General features: G+C 40.7%; 1 protein-coding gene across 5 annotated transcripts in view; it reads right to left on the bottom strand.

Annotated features, from left to right (window-relative positions):
• Positions 1–20,360, bottom strand: part of UBE2V2 (ubiquitin conjugating enzyme E2 V2) — a 55,221-nt gene that overhangs the window by 21,863 nt on the left and 12,998 nt on the right. For 2 of the 5 annotated variants that reach the window (XM_070392802.1, XM_070392804.1), the window contains exon 2: positions 5,390–5,434. The exons of the other annotated variants lie outside the window; for them this stretch is intronic. In XM_070392802.1, coding sequence (XP_070248903.1) covers positions 5,390–5,434 — 45 coding nt within the window. The remainder of the gene's footprint in view (positions 1–5,389; positions 5,435–20,360) is intronic. 5 annotated transcript variants of the gene reach the window in all.

Below are 20,360 nucleotides of genomic sequence, written 5' to 3'. Positions count from 1 at the left end.
ATCTTCCTCTCTACCTCCAGTGGTTCTCAACCTTCCTAATGACACGACCCTTTAATACAGTTCCTCTTGTTGTGGTGACTCTCAACCATAAAATTATTTTCGTTGGTACTTCATAACTGTAATTTTGCTACTGTTATGAATCGTAATGTAAATATCTGATATGCAGGATGTATTTTCATTGTTCGAGACCCACAGGTTGAGAACCGCTGAGACTCTCCTAGCCTTTCAGTTTCCCACTCCCTCATTTTCACTAAACCTGGTCTTTGCCATCATAACTTCTAATCCCTGGAATCAAAACTTGATTCTTCCAATTTATCACAAACTTTCCTAGGAGTACTGGCCTAACCCCTCCAAAAAAAATGGACCCTATGGTTTTCTCTGTTCACAACAGCATCTAACATGAAACACCCTCCAGCCCCATTGCACAAGTCCTGAAGAAATCTTTTCTATGGCTCAGGCAGGAGCACAAACTCACACACTCTCACTCTCTCATGCACACACATACAAGCAATTATGAAGCACAAAGAAAGAAGTGATTTTGTATAACTTCTGTCTCTTGCTGAAATCAAAATATCTTTCTCTTACTAATTCATAGTAATACTTCGACATATAACAAAAAGCTGGTAAGTATTGTAACTTAAAAACACTAGCCACTTTATGTTTTGTGCTTCATAAAAAATGCTTGAAAACCTTGGGCCACAGAGATATGGAGCTGTGATAAATCACAAAAACAAAAGTAATCATTATTATAACTACTGTGATTATTAATAACCATTTGTTTAGCATATACTGTATGATATTTTAAATAAAGTATCCCATTTACTACTAAAAGCATCCATTCTACAGTTGCAGAAACTCAAGTTTAAAGAAGTTATGTGACAGAGAAGCAGCGATCAGACCATCAAACCTCAGAGGGAAGGTAGGGGAGGGTGGGGTAAGGAGGAGAGATCAACCAAAGGACTTGTATGCATGCATATAAGCCAGTGGTTCTCAACCTGTGGGTCGGGACCCCTTTGGCGGTCGAACGACCCTTTCACAGGGGTCGTCTAAGACCATCCTGCATATCATATATTTATATTACAATTCATAACAGTAGCAACATTACAGTTATGAAGTAGCAACGAAAATAATTTTATGGTTGGGTCACAACATGAGGAACTGTATTTAAAGGGCCAGGCCGAAACCGGTTTGGCTCAGTGGATAGAGCGTCGGCCTGCAGACTGAAAGGTCCCAGGTTCGATTCCGGTCAAGGGCATCTACCTGGGTTGCGGGCACATCCCCAGTGGGAGGTGTGCAGGAGGCAGCTGATCGATGTTTCTCTCCCATCGATGTTTCTAACTCTCTAAATCTCTCTCTTCCTCTCTGTAAAAAATCAATAAAATATATTTAAAAATAAATAAATAAATAAATAAATAAATAAATAAAGGGCCAGAAGGTTGAGAACCACTGATTATAAGCCTAACCAATGGACACAGACAAGGGGGAGGGGGATGAAGGCATGAGTGGGGGTATAGAGGGACAATGGGGGAATAAGGACACATAAGTAATACCTTAATAAAGAAATTTAAAAATAAAATAGCCCTAACCGGTTTGGCTCAGTGGATAGAGCATCGGCCTGTGGACTGAAACGTCCCAGGTTCGATTCCAGTCAAGGGCATGTGCCTTGGTTGCGGGCACATCCCCAGTAGGAGGTGTGCAGGAGGCAGCTGATCGATGTTTCTCTCTCATCGATGTTTCTAACTCTCTGTCCCTCTCCCTTCCTCTCTGTAAAAAAATCAATAAAATATATTTTTAAAAAATAAAATTTAAAAAAAAAGAAGTTATATGACCTGCCAGTTTCTAGACCACAGTCACTCTTTTAGCCCTTAAGTTACATTGTACTACAAGCTACACAAGCAGCATATCATGGCACCGATCTAGGAGTCAGACAGCCCGGGTCCGGCTCCCAGTTCTTCTGCCCACTTGACAAGTGACCTCAGCAGTTATCTCATCTATAAAAGTGAGATAACAACAGTTCCTACCTCACAGAGTCATTGTGAAATTTAAATGAGGTAATCCACTTGAAGCAATAAATCATGGCTACGGTCATTTTATTATTTTTTTATTGACTAAGTTATTACATATGTGTCCTTATCCCCACGTTACCCCCTAGGCTACGGTTATTTTAGTGTCCATACTAGGTAGAATTACATATAACTTCTACTTAACTCCATATAAATTGTGCGAGAGTAAAAGCTTTTTGTACAAGCCTGTAGGGTGACCCCTAGATAATTTTACCCTAACCTCTAAGTTTCTAATAACATAATAGAGACAACTGCTGTTTTCCCATAGCTATAGTTATGATCTTCACAACGTATTGCTACTAAAATGCTTTTTAAAGTAATCTTAAACAAGCTTGATTACACTTACCATTATGAAGTCATTACCCAAGAATAATTCTAATTTCTTATTTTCATAGAGGACAAAATTTTATTCTAAAAATAGATCTCGCCCTAACTGGTTTGGCTCAGTGGATAGAGCATCAGCCTGCGGACTGAAGGGTCCCAGGTTCGATTCCAGTCAAGGGCATGTACCTTGGTTGAAGGCACATCCCCAGTAGGGGGTGTGCAGGAGTCGGCTGATCGATGTTTCTCTCTCATCCATGTTTCTAACTCTCTATCCCTCTCCCTTCCTCTCTGTAAAAAAATCAATAAAATATATTTAAAAAAAAAAAAAATAGATCTCAGTAATAATGAAATACCAAAAGCAGGTCATTATAATAAAGAGAGAGGTATTTTTTTCTGAAAAGTACATCATCTCTATCATATATTACAACTCTCATTTATCTGTATTTTAATTATTGATTTTATGAATTATCCAAGGAAATTTTTAAATCATTCACTGGATTCTGCCTAATATACATCTGGATTGCCCATATTGATCACATCAATTGGCCATAATACAGTAAGTAGAAATTATCTTTTTTTTTTTTTAGGGGCTTAAGGTGAGAAATTATCTTTTTGTATCAAAATTCTTGATATATGATATTCTCTGTAAACCAAAAACTGATCACAAAAGTTACATAATTAAATGTAACTTATTAACCTATTAATTGTAGTTGCATGTTTATTAGGACATCTTCATACTAAAAAAATTGGTGTGATTTATTTTGACAAATCCAAGACAGAAATACTGTCAGGGCATCCAAGATGGCGGTGGAGTAAGTGGAAGTTACACATACCTCCTCCCAGGAATTACAACTAAATTATAAAACAGTCAACCTGAGTAACCAACTGAGGACTAAACAGGAGTCTTATAACCAAGGATTTTCACAAGAAGCCACATCGAGACTAGCAGGAAGGGTGAAGAGACAAGGGCTGGACCTGCACCCGCATGTAGCAGTTGAGAACCTGGAGGGATAGTTCAGCTAAAAAGGTCCCCTGAGAGAAGCAAGAGGTCTCAACCCCATGCTGGGCTCCCCAACCAAGGGCACCAGAGCCGGAAAAGGAGCCCACACAATATCTGGCTGTGAAAATCAGAAATTCTGTGTGCCAGGGAGAAATGGGACTCTGCTAGAAACCCAGGCAGGCCCCCTTAGATGGCCAGTGCACAAAATCTCACTCACAGCCACTCACCCTGGGCTGTGTCAAAGAATGGCTCAAAGCAGATTGAGGTCGAGAGGAGAGACTGAGTTGTGTAGCTCCAGGGAGTCCCTCACCACAAGCCCACAGATACCATATTTCCTGGGTCGATCACTCCCTTTAATACAGCATCAGCTTGGGGGGATTCATTGGCTCCACCCTCCTACCTGTTGCTCACTCTACCATGCTTACTACAGAGGAGTCAGCTGCCTGAACCTGGGGTGCACTTTCCAGAAGGGATCTTGACAAAGTCTGGGCATATACAGGAGGTGTCAGAGACTGACTTACGTGGCTCTGGGGTAGGGGCTATTTTTCTCTTGCACGCCCAAAGATAGCGGAGTCCTCCAATGCACAGTCCTCCCTACTCACAGTGAAATCTTGGTCTGTTTTGACCTGATGAACTCCACCACATCAATTGGCCGTAATACAGTCATTGGTCCCACCCTAACGAATCCGTGAGATGAGAACCCACAACAAAAGTCTGCAAGCACATGGCGGGTGGTGACTGGGCTTGGAGCACAGAGATTTCTGCTGAGTGGACTCAGACCCAGAACTGGTGTAGGTGCCAGGTAATGACGTCACATAGCAACACCCAGCTTCCTCTCCCTAGCAACTAGCCTCCTTGGAGTTTCTTCAGCCCAGGAACCCAACTTGCTTTATAGCCAGATGCAAACATTTTACAATTTAACCAAACGTTTGTGAAGCGTTTTCATGTGCCTCATCTCATTTGATCCTCACAGAAGTCCTGGAGTAGGTAGATAGGAGACTCGGTAGAATCCTATTTTCTTTTCATTAGCCAGAAAACAGATTTAGAAAGCTTAGAAATTTGACCCGACTGAAAAGAAGAAATGGTGGACCTTGAAAATGACTTCAGGTTTTCTCACTGCACAGAATTTAGTCAAACACTGCTACAGTTAACTATTTTACCCTTTGTTATCCCTACGTGATCTACAATAATAATCTGCTTTGTGATCTACAATAATAATCTGCTTCGTGTTGATATTTACTGCTGTGTTGCTGACAATTACCTGAGAGAGAAGTTGGAGTGCTTCACTGAGCGGGAAAAAATTTAGCTAAATCAGAAAGCAGGTCTAATTAAGCAAGTTTATTGGCTATGTTGACTCGCACATGCGTGATACATATAAAGCTCTCGCTGGTGCCAATCGCACGCGTGTTTCAATCTGTCGTTGTCGACTGTGAATTTGGTTGACACTTCTATTATAGAGAAAGAGCAAATAGCAATATTAAAGTATTTCTTCTAATTAATTTTCTTTCATTGTGCCCAGATCGGAAGACTAATAAAAAATATTTTTTTAAAGGACTCAACTACAGCCCCAGCAGGTGGGGCTCATTTGTTTGGAGCATTGTCCTGTACACCAAGGTGTGGAGGACTTGATTTTTGGTCAGGGCACATAGCCAGGTTGCAGTCTAATCCCTGGTCAGGATGCACACAGGAGGCAACTGATTGATGTTTTTCTCTCACATCAATGTTTCTTTCTCTCTCTCCTTCTTCCTCTCTCTTAAAAAAAAAAAAAAGGCTCATAAACCCACACAGGAGATATTCCTGGATCACCTAGGTCAGGTGATAAAAGAGACTGCACTAATGAGCCCACAAGACAGCTACTACATAAGGCAACCATTCCAAAACTAGGAGACAGATCTAAATACAGACAGGTAGTCAAAATGGAGAGACAAAGAAACATTCCCCAAATGAAAGGACAGCAGAAATCTGCAGAAAACGTTAAATAAAATGAAGATAAGCAACCTACCAAATAGAGAGTTCAAACCAATGGTTACAGGGATACTTAAGGAACCTAGGGGAGAATGAATAAACTCAGTGAGAACTGACACAAAGAAACAGTAAGCAAAATAAAGGACATAAAAACTGTAAGAAAGAACTAGTCAGAAATGAAGAATACACTACAAGGAATCAGCACCAAGTTAGATGAAGCTTAGATTTGAATCAGCAATTTAGAAGACAAAGTAGCAGAAAACACCAATCAGAGCAGTAGAAAGAAAAAGATTTTTTTTAAAACAAGGAGAGTTTAAAGCAGCAGTCACCAATCTTTCAGACCTCACCGACCACTGGTTGGTGACCACTGCTCCAAAGGTCTCCTTAAACCAGCGGTCACCAACCTTTCGGACCTCACGGATCATCAGTGGTTCGCCGCGACCACTGGTTTAAAGGACCTCTAGTAGCCAGGCCAGTGTGGCTTAGTTGGTTGGAGCATGGTCCCATACACTGCAAGGTTACAGGTTTGATTCCTAGTCAGGACACATACCTAGGCAACTGATCAATGTTTCTCTCTCACATTCAATGTCTCTCTGTCTCTCTGTCTCTCTCTCCCCCTCCCTCTCTCTCTCTACCCTCCCCCTTTTTTCTCTAAGATCAGTTATTTTTTAAAGGACCTCTGTGACAACATCAAGCACAACAACATCCATGTCATAGGGGTAACAGAAGAAAAGAAACAGCTAGGGACTGAGAACCTATTTGAAGAAATAATGACTGACAACTTCTCTAACCTGGCAAAGGAAAAAGACACACAGTCCAGAAAGCAAAGACAGTCCCAAACAAGAGGGCTACACCAAAACACATCATAATTAAAATACTAAATGTTAAAGACAAAGAGAGAATCTTAAAAGCAGCAACAGCCTGGCCAGTATTGCTCAGTGGTTGAGCAACGACCCATGAACCAGGAGGTCACGATTCGATTCCGTCAGGGCACATGCCCAGGTTTCAGGCTTGATCCCCGGTGGGGGGAGTGTGGGAAGCAGCCGATCAATGATTCTGTCTCATAATTAATGTTTCTATCTCTCTCTTTCGCTTTCTCTCTGAAATCAATTTTAAAAATTTTTTTTTAAGTAGCAACAGAAAGACAGTTATCTACAAGAGGTTCCCCATAAGACCATCAGCTCATTTGTCATCAGAAACATTTCAGACCAGAAAAGTTTGGCAAGAAATATTCAAAGTAATGAAAAGCAAGGCCCTACAACAAAGACTACTCTACCCAGCCAGGCAACCATTTAAAATGGAAGAAAAAATAAATAAAAATAAATTCACAAAAAGCTAAAGGCCACCACCACCAAGCCAGTATTACATAAAATATAAAAGAAACTAATTTAAGATGAAGAATAAAGAAATGTAAACATAGCCCTGGCTTTGTGCTCCTGGTTAGAGTATCATCCTGTGGACCAAAGGGTCACAAGTTCAATTCCCGTCAAGGGCATGTATCTTGGTTGCAGGTTCCCAACACCAGTAGGGCTGCATTCAGGAGGCAACCAATCGATGTGTCTCTCTCACATGGGTGTTTCTCTCTCTCCCTCCTCCTGCCCCTTCCACTCTCACTAGAAATCAATGGAAAAATTATCCTAAGATGAGGGATTAAAAAAAAAAAAGCAGCCCTGGCTGATTTCGCTCAGTGGATAGAGTGTTGGCCTGTGGACTGAAGGGTCCCAGGTTTGATTCCAGTCAAGGGCACATGCCCAGATTTCGGGCTTGATCCCCAGCAGGGGGTATGCAGGAGGCAGCTGATCAATGATACTCTCTCATCGTTGATGTTTCTATTTCTCTCTCCCTCTCCCTTCCTCTCTGAAATAAAAATATATTTTTTTAAAAGCAAACAAAATAATAAAAAAGCAAATAATAAAATGTCAATAACTAGGGACCTATCAATAATCACTTTTTTTAATATATATTTTATTGGTTTTTTACAGAGAGAAAGGGAGAGGGATAGAGAGCTAGAAACATCGATGAGAAAGAAACATCGACCAGCCGCCTCCTGCACACCCTCACTGGGGATGTGCCTGCAACCAAGGTACATGCCCTTGACCAGAATCAAACCTGGGACCCTTCAGTCCAAAGGCCGACGCTCTATCCACTGAGCCAAACCAGCTAGAGCTATCAATAATCACTTTAAAAGTAAATGGGTTAAGTGCTCCAATGAAAAAATAAGATATAGGGAAGCTGAATGAATAAAATAAACAAGACTAAAAACAAAAAAGTAAAAAAAAGTAAATATCTACACTAATAAAAGAGAAACATGGTAATTGGCGTACGACCACTACCCTTCCCATTGGCTAATCAGCGTGTCCTTATGCAAATTAACTGTCAGCCAAGATGGCGGCCGGCAGCCATGCACTGAAGCGAGCAGGGAGGTTTGCTTCCTCCAGGAACTGCAGACTCCAACGTTCCCCGCCTCACTTGCTGGACTCTCAACTGCAACTCTAAGCAACTATTACTATGTTGCAAATAAGAAGCTAAACAAAACCGGCTGTCAGTCAGCCCCGGATCGCAACATTGTATCCATGTTTTCAGCAGCGAGGCCTCAGAGCTAAAGCTGACTCAGAATAAAAAAAAAAAGAAAAGAAAACAAGGAGCGGTTGGGAGCTTTTAGTCAACTGCCAGCGGGAAAACAGCCCTCAGACCCTCACCCAGACTGGCCAGGTACCCCAGTGGGGACCCCCACCCTGATCCAGGACACCCTTCAGGGCAAACCAGCCAGCCCCTACCTGTGTACCAGGCCTCTATCCTATATAGTAAAAGGGTAATATGCCTCCTGGCACTGGGATCAGCATGACAGGGGGCAGCGCCCAAACCCCCTGATCAGCCCTGCTCTGTGCCTGATAGGGGGGGAGCTCCCCAATCCCCCGATTGCCCTGCGGCTCTGTGTGTGACAGGGTAGAACCATAACCTCTCCATCGGCCCTGCCCTGAGTGTGACAGTGGCAGTGCCCCAACCCCCCAATCAGTCTACCCTGAGCGTGACTGAGGGTGGCATTGCAACCTCCCGATCTGCCCTGCTCTGTGTATGACGGGGCGGCGCCCCAACTCCCCAATCGGCCCTGCTCTGAGCCTGACCAGGGGCTGCACTTAGGAATTGGGCCTGCCCTCTGCCACCCGGGAGCAGGCCTAAGCCAGCAGGTCGTTATCTCCCAAGGGGTCCCAGACTGTGAGAGGGCACAGGCCTGACTGGGGGACTTCCCCCCCCCCCCGCCCCAGTGCACAAATTTTTGTGCACCGGGCCTCTAGTAAAATATAAACAAAGAAAATTTTACAAAATAAATAAATAAGACTGTGTACAAGAGGCCCACCTAGAACAAAAGACACACACAGATGAAAAGTAAAGGGATAAAAAAACAAGATATTTCATGCAAATAAAAATAAATTTAAAGAAAGCTGGGGTAGCAATACTTATATCAGACAAAATAGACTTTAAAACAGAGGCAATAATAATAAGAGACAATGAAGGACATTTCTAAGATAAAGGTATCATTCCAACTAGAGAATATAAACCTTGTAAACATTTATGCACTCAATATAGTAGCACCTAAATATGTAAAGCAAATATTGATGAACCTAAAGGGAGAAATTGACATTAACACAGTCATAGAAGCAGATTTTAATAACCCATTAACATCAATGGATAGATCTTCCAAACAGAAAATCAACAAGTACACAGCAGCCTTAGAGGACACACTGGATCATATAAATTTAATTGATATCTTCAGAGCATTTCACCCAAAGCAGAAGAATATTCATTTTTCAAATGTACATGGAACACTTTCCAGGACAGACCACATATTAGACCACAAACCAAGTCTCAATAAATTTGAAAATACTGAAATCATATCATGCATCATCTCCAACCACAATGATATGAAATGAGAAATCGATTTCTAGGAAAAATACTGAAAAACACACAAACACATGTAGGCTAAGTAACATTAGTAACAATGAATGGTTAACAATGAGATCAGGAAGAAAGCAAGAGAAACCCTGAGACAAATGAAAATAAAAATACAACAACCCAAAATCTATGGGACACAGAGAAAGCAGTCCTAAGAGGAAAATTAATAGGAATGCAGGCCTGCCTCAAGAAACAACAAAACACTAAAATGAACCACCTAACCTTACACCTAAATGAAAAAGAAAAAAAATACCAAACTAAGCCCAAGATGAGAAGGAACAAAATAATGAAAACCAGAGCAAAAATAAACAAAACAGACTCTAAAAAAATACATAATATTAATAGAATTAAGAGCTGGTTTTTTGAAAAGATAAACAAGATTTATAAATCTGTAACCAGACTCATCAAGAAAAAATAGAGGACACAAATAAATAAAATCAGGAATGAAAGAGGAAAATTAACAACTGATACCACAGAAATACAAACAAAATAGGTCCATAGGCATGGATGCATGGAACAGACTCACAGATCTCAGAGGGGAAGGAGTGGGGGAGACAGGAAGAGTTTAAACAAAGAACTCATATGCATATATGCCCATGGGCACAGACAATAGTGTTACGATGGCCTGGGGTGGACAGGAGCTGGATGGAGTGGGGCAGTGTGGGGATAATTGGGGACACTGTAATACTGTCACAATAAAAAATAAACTAAAAAAAAGGCTGTGGTACATATATATACACACAATGGAATATTACTTGGCATAGAAAAGAATGAAATCTTATCATGTGTGACAGCATGGATGGACCTAGAGCAAGCATGTCAAACTCAAAGGCTAACATAGGCCAAATAAACAAGGTTTAAGTTTATGTGGGCCACAAAAAAACAAAAGCTTCAATTTTCATAGAAACGTAGGTTTATTTTGATAGAGATATGCTGAATAAAAAGGGCTGACCTAAATGAGTCATTGTTAACATAAAATAATAGAACATTTTAATAAAAACTAATATGTTTTCTTGAACATTAAGTTACCAGACACTGAATAACTGCACAAATAAGTGTAATGCAAATAAACCTATTTTTCTTGCTCTCGTAAAGCGAAATATTTCCTGTTGCGCACACCAAACAAGTCAGTACAAGACTAATGATGTGGCAATTGGCTGCTAAAATATTCGCTACTAGTATTAGTGGAGAGAAATGGTTAGGCACATAAGGGAAATAAATTCAACACGATTATAATAATCAGTCATTAGCGAACACTATAGCTTGTTATTAATAATTATGTATAACAGGATAATGTAAAAATTAAGTTACAAAATTTTTTTTAATATATTTTATTGATTTTTTTACAGAGAGGAAGGGAGAGGAATCAAGAGTTAGAAACATCGATGAGAGAGAAACATCGATCAGCTGCCTCCTGCACACTCCCAACTGGTGATGTACATGCCCTTGACCAGAATTGAACCCTTCAGTCCACAGGCCGATGCTCTATCCACTGGGCCAAACGGGTTAGGGCTAGTTATGAAATTTTTATTAAAATGTTTCTTACATACCGTTATTGGCTGGGCAACAAAAATATTTGTTGTGGACTGGGCGTATGACATGCTTGACCTAGAGTGTATTATGCTAAGGGAAGTCAGTCAGAGAAAAAAAATACCATATTTCACTTAACTGTGGAATCTAATGACCAAAATAAACAAACAAACAAAACTGAAACAGACTTATAGCTACAGAGGACAGACTGGTGGTTGCCAGAGTAGATAGGTGTTGAAAGACTTGGTGGAAAAGGTAAAGGGATTAAGAAGTACAAATTGGTACTTACAAAATAGTAACAGGATGGAAAGTACAGCATAGGGAATATAATCAATCCTATCCTATATAATAAAAGCATAATATGCAAATCGACTGAACGGCCAAATAGTGGGATGACCATCCGGACGACCATCCGGGACCACGCTATGACACCCACTGGTGCCATAGGAGGGTGCGATGCGATTGGTCGGGGGCCCAGCCATCACCCTTCAGAGGGAGGTCCAGGCCACCGGCTGGGGGGGGGGACAATTAATCGGGGGGCTCCATGATCACCCAAAGAGGGAGGCCCAGGCCACCAACTGTGGGCTACGGCCTGGGCCTCCTCAGCAAGGGAAGTCCGGGTCCTGGGTCCCAGCGGCCGGAAGGAAGCCCAGGTCCTGGAGGGAAGCTGGTGCTAGCAGCCGGGGGAAGGAAGGCCTACTCTTGCATGAATTTCATGCATCAGGTCTCTAGTGATATTTGTGCACAGATGGGGTCCAGCTGGCCTGCCTGATCAGGGATGATTGGGGTAGGGCTGGCCAGGGGAGGGGCCATGGGTGGATGGATGGATGGCCCCACCCCTGATCAGGGTGGAGAGGGCCAATCAGGAGTGGGGCCAGCAGGGGGAAGAAGCCCCAGATGGTTGGACAGCCAGCACCGCCCCCTGGTCGAACTCCCAGTTGAGGGGACAATTTTCATATTAGCCTTTTATTATATAGGATGTATGTTGCCAGGTAAGTACAGGAAATACAGTGGGAAGACCATTTGTAAAGTATATGACTGTCTAACCCCATGGTCGGCAAACTGTGGCTCACAAGCCACATGCGGCTCTTTGGCCCCTTGAGTGTGGCTCTTCCTAAGCCTTAGGAGTACCCTAATTAAGTTAATAACAATGTACCTACCTATATAGTTTGAGTTTAAAAAATTTGGCTCTCAAAAGAAATTTCAATCATTGTACTGTTGATATTTGGCTCTGTTGACTAATGAGTCTACTGACCACTGGTCTAACCACTACACTGTACATCTGAAATTAATAAAAAATAGTACTGACTGTAAACAGTAATCCTATATAAAAGCCTAATATGCAAATTGACCGAATGGCAGGGTGACTAGTGGAACCACCGACTGCTGTGACGTGCATTGACCACCAGGGGGCAGACACACAACACAGGAGCGGTCCCCAGCCCGCAGGCCCCAGGCCAGCCAAGGCGGTGCCAGCAGGAGCTGCCCTCATCTCCCCGCCCGTCACCCTACAGATCGGCCCTGATTGCCGGCCAGGCCTAGGGACCCTACCTATGCAAGAATTTCATGCATCGGGCCTATAGTTGAAAAATAAAAGAAATACTATCTACTGTGACTAAATATCTCTTTTGTGAAAAGCTGACTCTTAATTGTGACTGCTGGAATATAAATTGTAAGATTGAAAACACTCTAAAATATGTCAGGTAATCTTGGTGGCCCTATAATATTGTCTCTTTTCTCTCCATTAACATAGTATATCTGCAAGTGCCTCCTCTTCAGCAAGGAGGAAGTAGCATGGACTAAAGATACCCAAACAAGAAAGCAGGGAATTTACTTTGTTAAAAATTCCTGTTTTAAAACTTCCTAAGAAGTTATTACAAAAGGGTGTTTTAGCATAAAAATGCTGTTTTCCAAATTTTTTGAGTAAAATCAACAATGCAGAAAAATGCAGCATTTTTATCCTATAGGTTAAGTAGTTGAGGGGAGCTCCACAATCCTTTGGTTGATCAAGTATTAATCTATGGTCCTGACTACAGAATTCTAAATGCTGCTCTAGGAATCAAAAGAGACTTTTTTTAGGTGTGTTAACACTACATTAAACATTTCTAGATATTAAAAGCTGCTCCACATCTCTTCATAATACTCACTAAATATAAAATAGCTGAATATGAAATAAAGCAATTTCCAGTAGTGACAATGGTCTCACAGTATCAAAAATAGAACTACTTCTTTAATACTAACAACTAACAACTAAGTCTTTAAAACATTATGATATTACACATTGCAATTTACTGTAGTTACACAGGAGGGAAATATAACCATATCAACTATTGAAAGCTTAAAAAAAGTTATTAATAAATATTAGCAAATCAGATCCAGCAATATATTAAAAGGATCATACACCATGACCAAGTGGGACTTATTTCAGGGATGCAAGGCTGCTATAATATTTGCAAATCAATAAACGTGATACATCACATAAACAAAGTGGAAGACAAAAATCATATCATATCAACAGACATAGAAAAAGCGTACGACAAAATCCAACACCCATTTTTGATGAAAACTTTCAGCAAAGTGGGAATAGAGGGAGCACATCTCAACATAATAAAGGCCATATATGACAAACCTACAGTAAATATCATACTCAATGGAAAAAACTAAAACCATCTCCCCTAAGAAGAGGAAAGAGACAGGGATGTCTGCTTTCACCACTCTTATTCAACAAAGCACTAAAAGTCCCAGCCACAGCAATCAGACAAGAAGAAATAAAAGGAATCCAAATTAGAAAGGAGGAAGTAAAACTCTCATTATTCGCAGATGACATATTGTAAATAGAAAACCCTAAACACTCCACCAAAAAACTACTAGATTTAATAAATGAATTTGGCAATGTAGCAGGATACAAAATCAAAACCCAAAAATCGATGGCTTTTTTATATACCAATAATGAATTCTCAGAAAGAGAAACTAAACAAGCAATCCCATTGACCATTGCAACAAAAAAATTAAAGTACTTAGGAATAAACTTAACCAAGGAGGCAAAAGACCTTTATTCGGAAAATTACAGGACACTGAAAAAAAAAAAGAGACAGAAGGAGATATAAACAAGTGGAAGAATATACTGTGTTCATGAATTGGTAAAATCAACATCAATGAATCAATATCATTAAAATGTCCATACTACCCAAAGAAATTCACAGACTCAATGCAATCCCTATTAAAATACCAACAGCATATTTCCGAGATCTAGAACAAATACTCCAAAAATTTATATGGAACCAAAAAAGACCCCAAATAGCTGCAGCAATCTTGGAAAAAAGAACAAAGTTGGAGGAATCACAATGCCAGAGACCATGTTATACTACAAAGCCACCATAATCAAAACAGCCTGGTACTGGTGCAAGAATAGGCATATAGATCAATGGAACAGAACAGAGACACCAGAAATCAATCCAAGCCATTATGCTCAATTAGTATTTGACAAAGGAGGCAAGAGCATATAATGGAGTCAAGACAGTCTTTTCAATAAATGGTATTGGGAAAATTGGACAAATACATGCAAAAAAATTAAATTAGACCACCAACTTACACCATACTCAAAAATAAACTCAAAATGGATAAAAGACTTAAATTTAAGTCGAGAAACCATAAAAATCCTCGAAGAAACCATAGGTAGCAAAATCTCAGACATCTCTCATAGCAATATGTTTATAGATACATCTCCTAGGGCAAAGGAAACTAAGGAGAAAATAAACAAATGAACTACATCAAAATAAAAAGCTTCTGCACAGCAAAAGAAACCATCAACAAAACGAAATTGGGAGCCCACTGTATGGGAGAACATATTTGGCAATGATACATCTGATAAAGAATTAATGTCCAAAATATATAAAGAACTCATACAACTTAACAGAAGGAAGACAAACAATCCAATTAAAAAATGGGCGAAGGACCTAAATAAGACACTTCTCCAAAGTGGACAAACAATGGCCAAGAGACATGAAAAAATGCTCAAAGTCACTAATCATCTGAGAGATGCAAATTAAAATGACAATAAGGTATCACCTCACATCTGTCAGAATGGCTACCATCAACAAATCAACGAATGACAAGTGCTGGCAAGAATGTGGAGAAAAGGGAACCCTAGTACACTGCTGGTGGGAACACAGACTGGTGCGGCCACTGTGGAAAACAGTATGGAATGTCCTCAAAAAAATTAAATATGGAACTGCCATTTGACCCAGTGATCCCACTTCTAGGAATATATCCTAGAAACCCAAAATACCAATCACAAAGAATGTATGCACCCCTATGTTCATAGCAGCACTATTTATAATAGCTAAGATCTGGAAACAGCCCAATTGCCCATCAGGAGATGAGTGGATAAAAAAGCTGTGGTACATTTATACCAGGGAATACTATGTAGTAGTAAAAAAGAATAATATCTTACCCTCTGAGACAGCATGAAGGGACCTGAATAAGTCAGACAGAGAAAGACAAATTTCACATGATCGCACTCAAATGTGCAATCTAAGTGACAACTGATGAAAGAGTGGATCCAGAGACATGGAAACATTAAACAGAGTGTAGAATCTCTGAGGGTGGGTGGGTGGGAGGTAATCAACCAAGGACCTTGTATGCATATTTGCATGGCCCATGGACACAGACAGCAGGGTGGTATGGACTGTAGGGCGGGGGATAGGGGAGCAGCCTGGAGGAGGTCAATGGGGGAAATAGGGAGATATATGCAATACTTTCAACAAGAATTATTTTTTTAAAAAATTAATAAAAATACAGGCTCTCCAATGGCTCTCTAATAGGACTAAGTCCAGGTATTGTTACTGGATTTATTTGACTGGAGGGGAAGGGTGGCATACATTTTGTTTTTAAACCAAGTAGTAAACTTTAAAACATAAAACACTGATGCTCTAATGTGGGGATAAGGACACATATGTAATAACTTAATCAATAAAGAAATTAAAAAAAAACACTGATGCTCTCTGAAATGATGCTTAAACTAAAATTATGAGTAAGACCTGGTTTACTCATAAATTTTTTTTTTTTTTTACTCATAAAATTTTTGCCGTGTGGCATTACTAATTAGGATATATCCAGCTGTGAATAGCACTGAAGTTCTCTGTGTGAACAACAAACACAATCAATATCCTGAGTGCTGCCCTGGCCGGCTTGGCTCAGTGGATAGAGCGTTGGCCTGTGGACTGAAGGGTCCCGGGTTCGATTCCTGCCAAGGGCACATGCCTGGGTTGCAGACTCTATCCCCAGTAGGGGGTGTGCAGAAGGCAGCCTATCAATGATTCTCTCTCATCATTGATGTTTCTCTCTCTCTCTCTCTTTTTCTCCCTTCCTCTCTGAAATCAATAAATATATTTTTTTTTAAAAAACATCCTGAGGCATCTAGCCCTTTAATGATGTCTTCCAATTATTGACCCTCTGTAACCACTGCCACAAGAAAATAAGACAGGACTTGTCTTACTATGTATGTTCTAAAAATGAATATAACCATTGCATTAACTATATGCTCCAAATATTTATTAAAAACCTAAACCAAACCCTTTTTACCATTAGTAATTAGGAGGACTCTTAATATCTGTAAATATAAAAGCCTCAGCAACCTTTACTACCGAACGATCGGCCAGTAGCTATGACGCGCACTGACCACCAGGGGCAGACGCTCAATGCAGGAGCTGCCCCCTAGTGGTCAGTGCGCTCCCAAGCCAACCTCCCACGGTCCTTCTCCCCCCCGCCCCCCCACTCCCAGCCAGCTGCCCCGATCAGTCCAACTGGGACTGAGTGATGGCCTGGATAAGCCCTGATAGCCTGCCAGGCCAAGGGACCCCACCCGTGCACAAATTGTTGCACCGAGCCTCTAGTATTTATATAATATTGTACATTACCAGTATATGCATGGCCTAATTTTAGTATTTCAAATAGAAAATACTGTTTTAAACTAATAGAGTTGCATCAATCTTCTTGCAATGGGTCCTTGGATTTCCTTAAATGATGGGATCACATCATTTGGTTCTATACCAAATGCCTCTTCTTGAATAATACACTTGTATCCAATGTAAAGAAGAAAATTCCCAGAGTTAATGCAATACCACCAACAGAGCTGCCAACATCAAATTTTGATCCTTTATTTTCTTTAAAATTTATAGTTGCTGTGATTGTTATGGATGAAGAAACAGATGTCACGGAACTATTATGGATTGTGGTCATCTTGGATGTTGACATGTTGGGATGTGTTTTGTGAAACATTTATTTTGGGTATGACTTTAAGGTGGTGGAAGTCTTATTTGTTGAGACCCCTGGTGTTGTCATTTTAGATGTTGCTATGGGTTTCAAGGTGGTGACAGGTAACATTTTTTGAGACTGGGGAAACTGTAGTTGTAGATGGGTTTCTTTTGGCAGATTCACTTGCAAGGCTGAAAGGCACATATGGGGTATTCCTTGTTGGTTTAGTAGTGGAGCTTTCCAGAAGTGTGGAAGGATTTCTGCTTGAAGATCCCCCCTCACCCCAGCTAGAAAGGGGTGGGTATATGGGCTACTTCATTTCCTGTATCTGGCAGCTTTCAACAGTGCTAGCACCAATAGTGTCCCCACAACAAATAGGGCCCAGCTACCTTGCACAAGCCTCATTGTTCTGAGAGCAGGACACACAGTCCCCAACCTAGGTGGCAGTGGCCCTAGCTAGAGTGGCCCTTCTGCACATCCAAGCCCCGTCTGCCACTGCTGTTATGAGCATCCAAAACTACAAAGTAAACAATGTATAATTACTGCTTCTCTTTACTTAAGTGCCACAGAATAAACCTAGTTACTGTTAAATTTTTCATCATCTTTCTATATAGCATTTTGGGAAAATAGTTCTAAGATTAATGGATAAATTATTGGCAATGTTAGCATTTAAAAAGTTATAGCACCTAAGACTTGTTTTAAAAGTATAGGACAAAAAAAAATAAAATTAAAAACATTTAAAAAAATAAAAGTATAGGACAAAACCAAAAACCAATAGTGAACTATATTTTTAAAGTTCAAGGCTAGAACATTCTGGTTTTATTTCAACCAACCACTAATGCCTGTGAAGAAGGAAAAAACACAAAATAGGGATGTTACTCAATTAAAATTGCAGTGTATACCTTAGCTGCTCTCTAGATTTCTTGGACCTATGAGCATTTTTTTTATAGTCATGCTAGTCCTTTTTCTGTGTATATAGGTGTTATTTTTTAATACTATTAAATATTTTAATCCCTTAATCTCGGGTCATCATTAAAAGGGAAGAAAATAGCCCATATACCCACCCCTTTCTAGCTGAAATCCTTTAATTCTATTTATTTTTAAGTTCAGAAAAATCTCAGAGATCATCCAGACACCAAACACTTTGGAAGAAAATTTTCACCAGAAGTTAGGTGATAATTCCAGACACTTATCTACTAGCTAGTTGCCAAAGCCAAAACCCAAGTCTCCAGGCTTCCCACTAACACCCTGTCTCCTCTTTACATTACAATGAAGCGCCACTCATAAGAGATAAGACCAAAAGTAATCACTCAAGCAAAACTGAATGCAAGCCACCTAGAAAACATGCTTCCTTTTTAATCTGAAGGATATCATCTGCCTTTAATTCCATTAAATCAGAAATAAAGACTGCCAAATAAATACTAAAGTGAATCTTGCCATGCTGTATTCATTACAAATAAGAATTTTCCAATTTTAACTTATAGTATAGTTTTGAAATGTGGATCCCAGTTAACAGTCTGGATGTATAAAGCTCAAAAAATTCAGAAATAATTATGGTTAACATTTTAGTGTATTTCTTTTCAGACTATTTTCCATATATCACAATAGTTTCTGTGTTTTTCCCCAAAGTGAAATCATGTAACTCATAATTTTATTAATTCCTTTTCCCCACTTATGAACGTATTTCTATGTCAACCATAAGTGAGTATCATTTAAAATGCTCCCTGTGACTAATATTAGCCTTATTGGGAGACGGGTATTGTACTCCTATATACCTTAACCAGGTGAATTCATCACCTACTCAAACATTAATGGAAAATAGCTATAGCAGCAATGGAATACATTTTTTGTCTTACTTGCTTTCCAACCCTACTTTAGCTGGTCCTCATGAACAGAGGTCAGCTACAGGTTCCTTCCCCCTCAACGAAATGCCCAAAGTGTCTGACGAGTTAAGGAAGAGAGTGTCTGGGGCACCTATGCAGTACAATGACACAACTGGCTCTTCCAGGTTCATACCAGGCTTACGGGGCGGGGGGGGGGGGGGGGGGGGGCCTAGCTTACCTGCCCCCTGCAGAGTTCTCTCAGGCACAGGGGTTTCTGTCACTGTTCAACAAACCTGCTGGGTTAGGCTGTTAAGATAGAACTCGAGAAAAATCCCATCTGTGATTTTAGTTCTCTGGTTCCTGCGCCACTCTGGGAGTACCGAGTTCCAGTCAAACCCCCAACAAGCTTACTTAGTTAAAGTAACATATTTATTAAACACCTCTATGACAGACATTTTCTGTGAGCTTTACAAGTAAAAGTATTTCATTCAATCTCACATTATAACTTATTTTTTGTTTTATTATTTAAACACTAGTGGCCCAGTGCACAAAATTCATGCACGGGGGGTGGGGGGGGAGGACACCCTCAGTCCAGCCTGAGCCCTCTCCAATCTGGGACCCCTCGGGGGATGTCTGACTGCTGGTGGGATTGGGCCTAAACCAGCAGTTGGACATCCCTCTCGCAATCCGGGACCGCTGGCTCCTAACCGCTCGCCTGCCTGCTTGATCACCCCTAACCACTCTGCCTACCGGCCTGCTCGCCCCCAACTGTCCCCCCACCAGCCTGCTCGCCCCCAACTGCCCTCCCCTCTTGGCCTGATCGCCCCTAACTGCCTCTGCCTCAGCCCCACCACCATGGCTTTGTCCAGAAGGACGTCCGGAAGGTCTCCCAGTCTAATTAGCATATTACCCTTTTATTAGTATAGATATTTTTATTTATTTCAGAGAGGAAGGGAGAGGGAGAGAGAGATAGAAACATCAATGATGAGAATATCATTGATCGGCTGCCTCATGCACACCCCCTACTGGCGATGGAGTCCGCAACCTGGGCATGTGCCCTTGATCAGAATCAAACCTGGGACCTTTCAGTCCACAGGCCGACACTGTATCCACTAAGCCAAACCAACTAGGGCCCTTATAACTTATTAACATCACCATTTCACAAAGTAAGAAAATTAAGGCTTAAATTACCAGGTTAAATCTTAGGAATGAAACTGCTGATATTCAGACATCTTTTTAACTAACAGAAATAGTAATTTCATAAGGTTCAATCTAATAAGGGAGAATGAGTAGGGAGTCAGGGTTGACATTTCAAAGCCCAATCTGTTAGTCATTATTCTCCACTGCCTCCACATGAAACCACTTTACTTCCCTACTAGCTCCTGCTAAATCGTCTCCAATCCCTGCAAATCTGATGTGGATGAGAAATACATTCTGACCAACTGT

The sequence above is a fragment of the Myotis yumanensis genome, unplaced genomic scaffold (genome assembly GCF_028538775.1).
Source record: "Myotis yumanensis isolate MYYU_CA2020_CCGP unplaced genomic scaffold, mMyoYum1.0.hap1 SCAF_15, whole genome shotgun sequence".
NCBI lineage: Eukaryota > Metazoa > Chordata > Mammalia > Chiroptera > Vespertilionidae > Myotis > Myotis yumanensis.
Note: the sequence above shows the minus strand (reverse complement) of the source record. Positions and strands in the feature narration are given on the sequence as shown.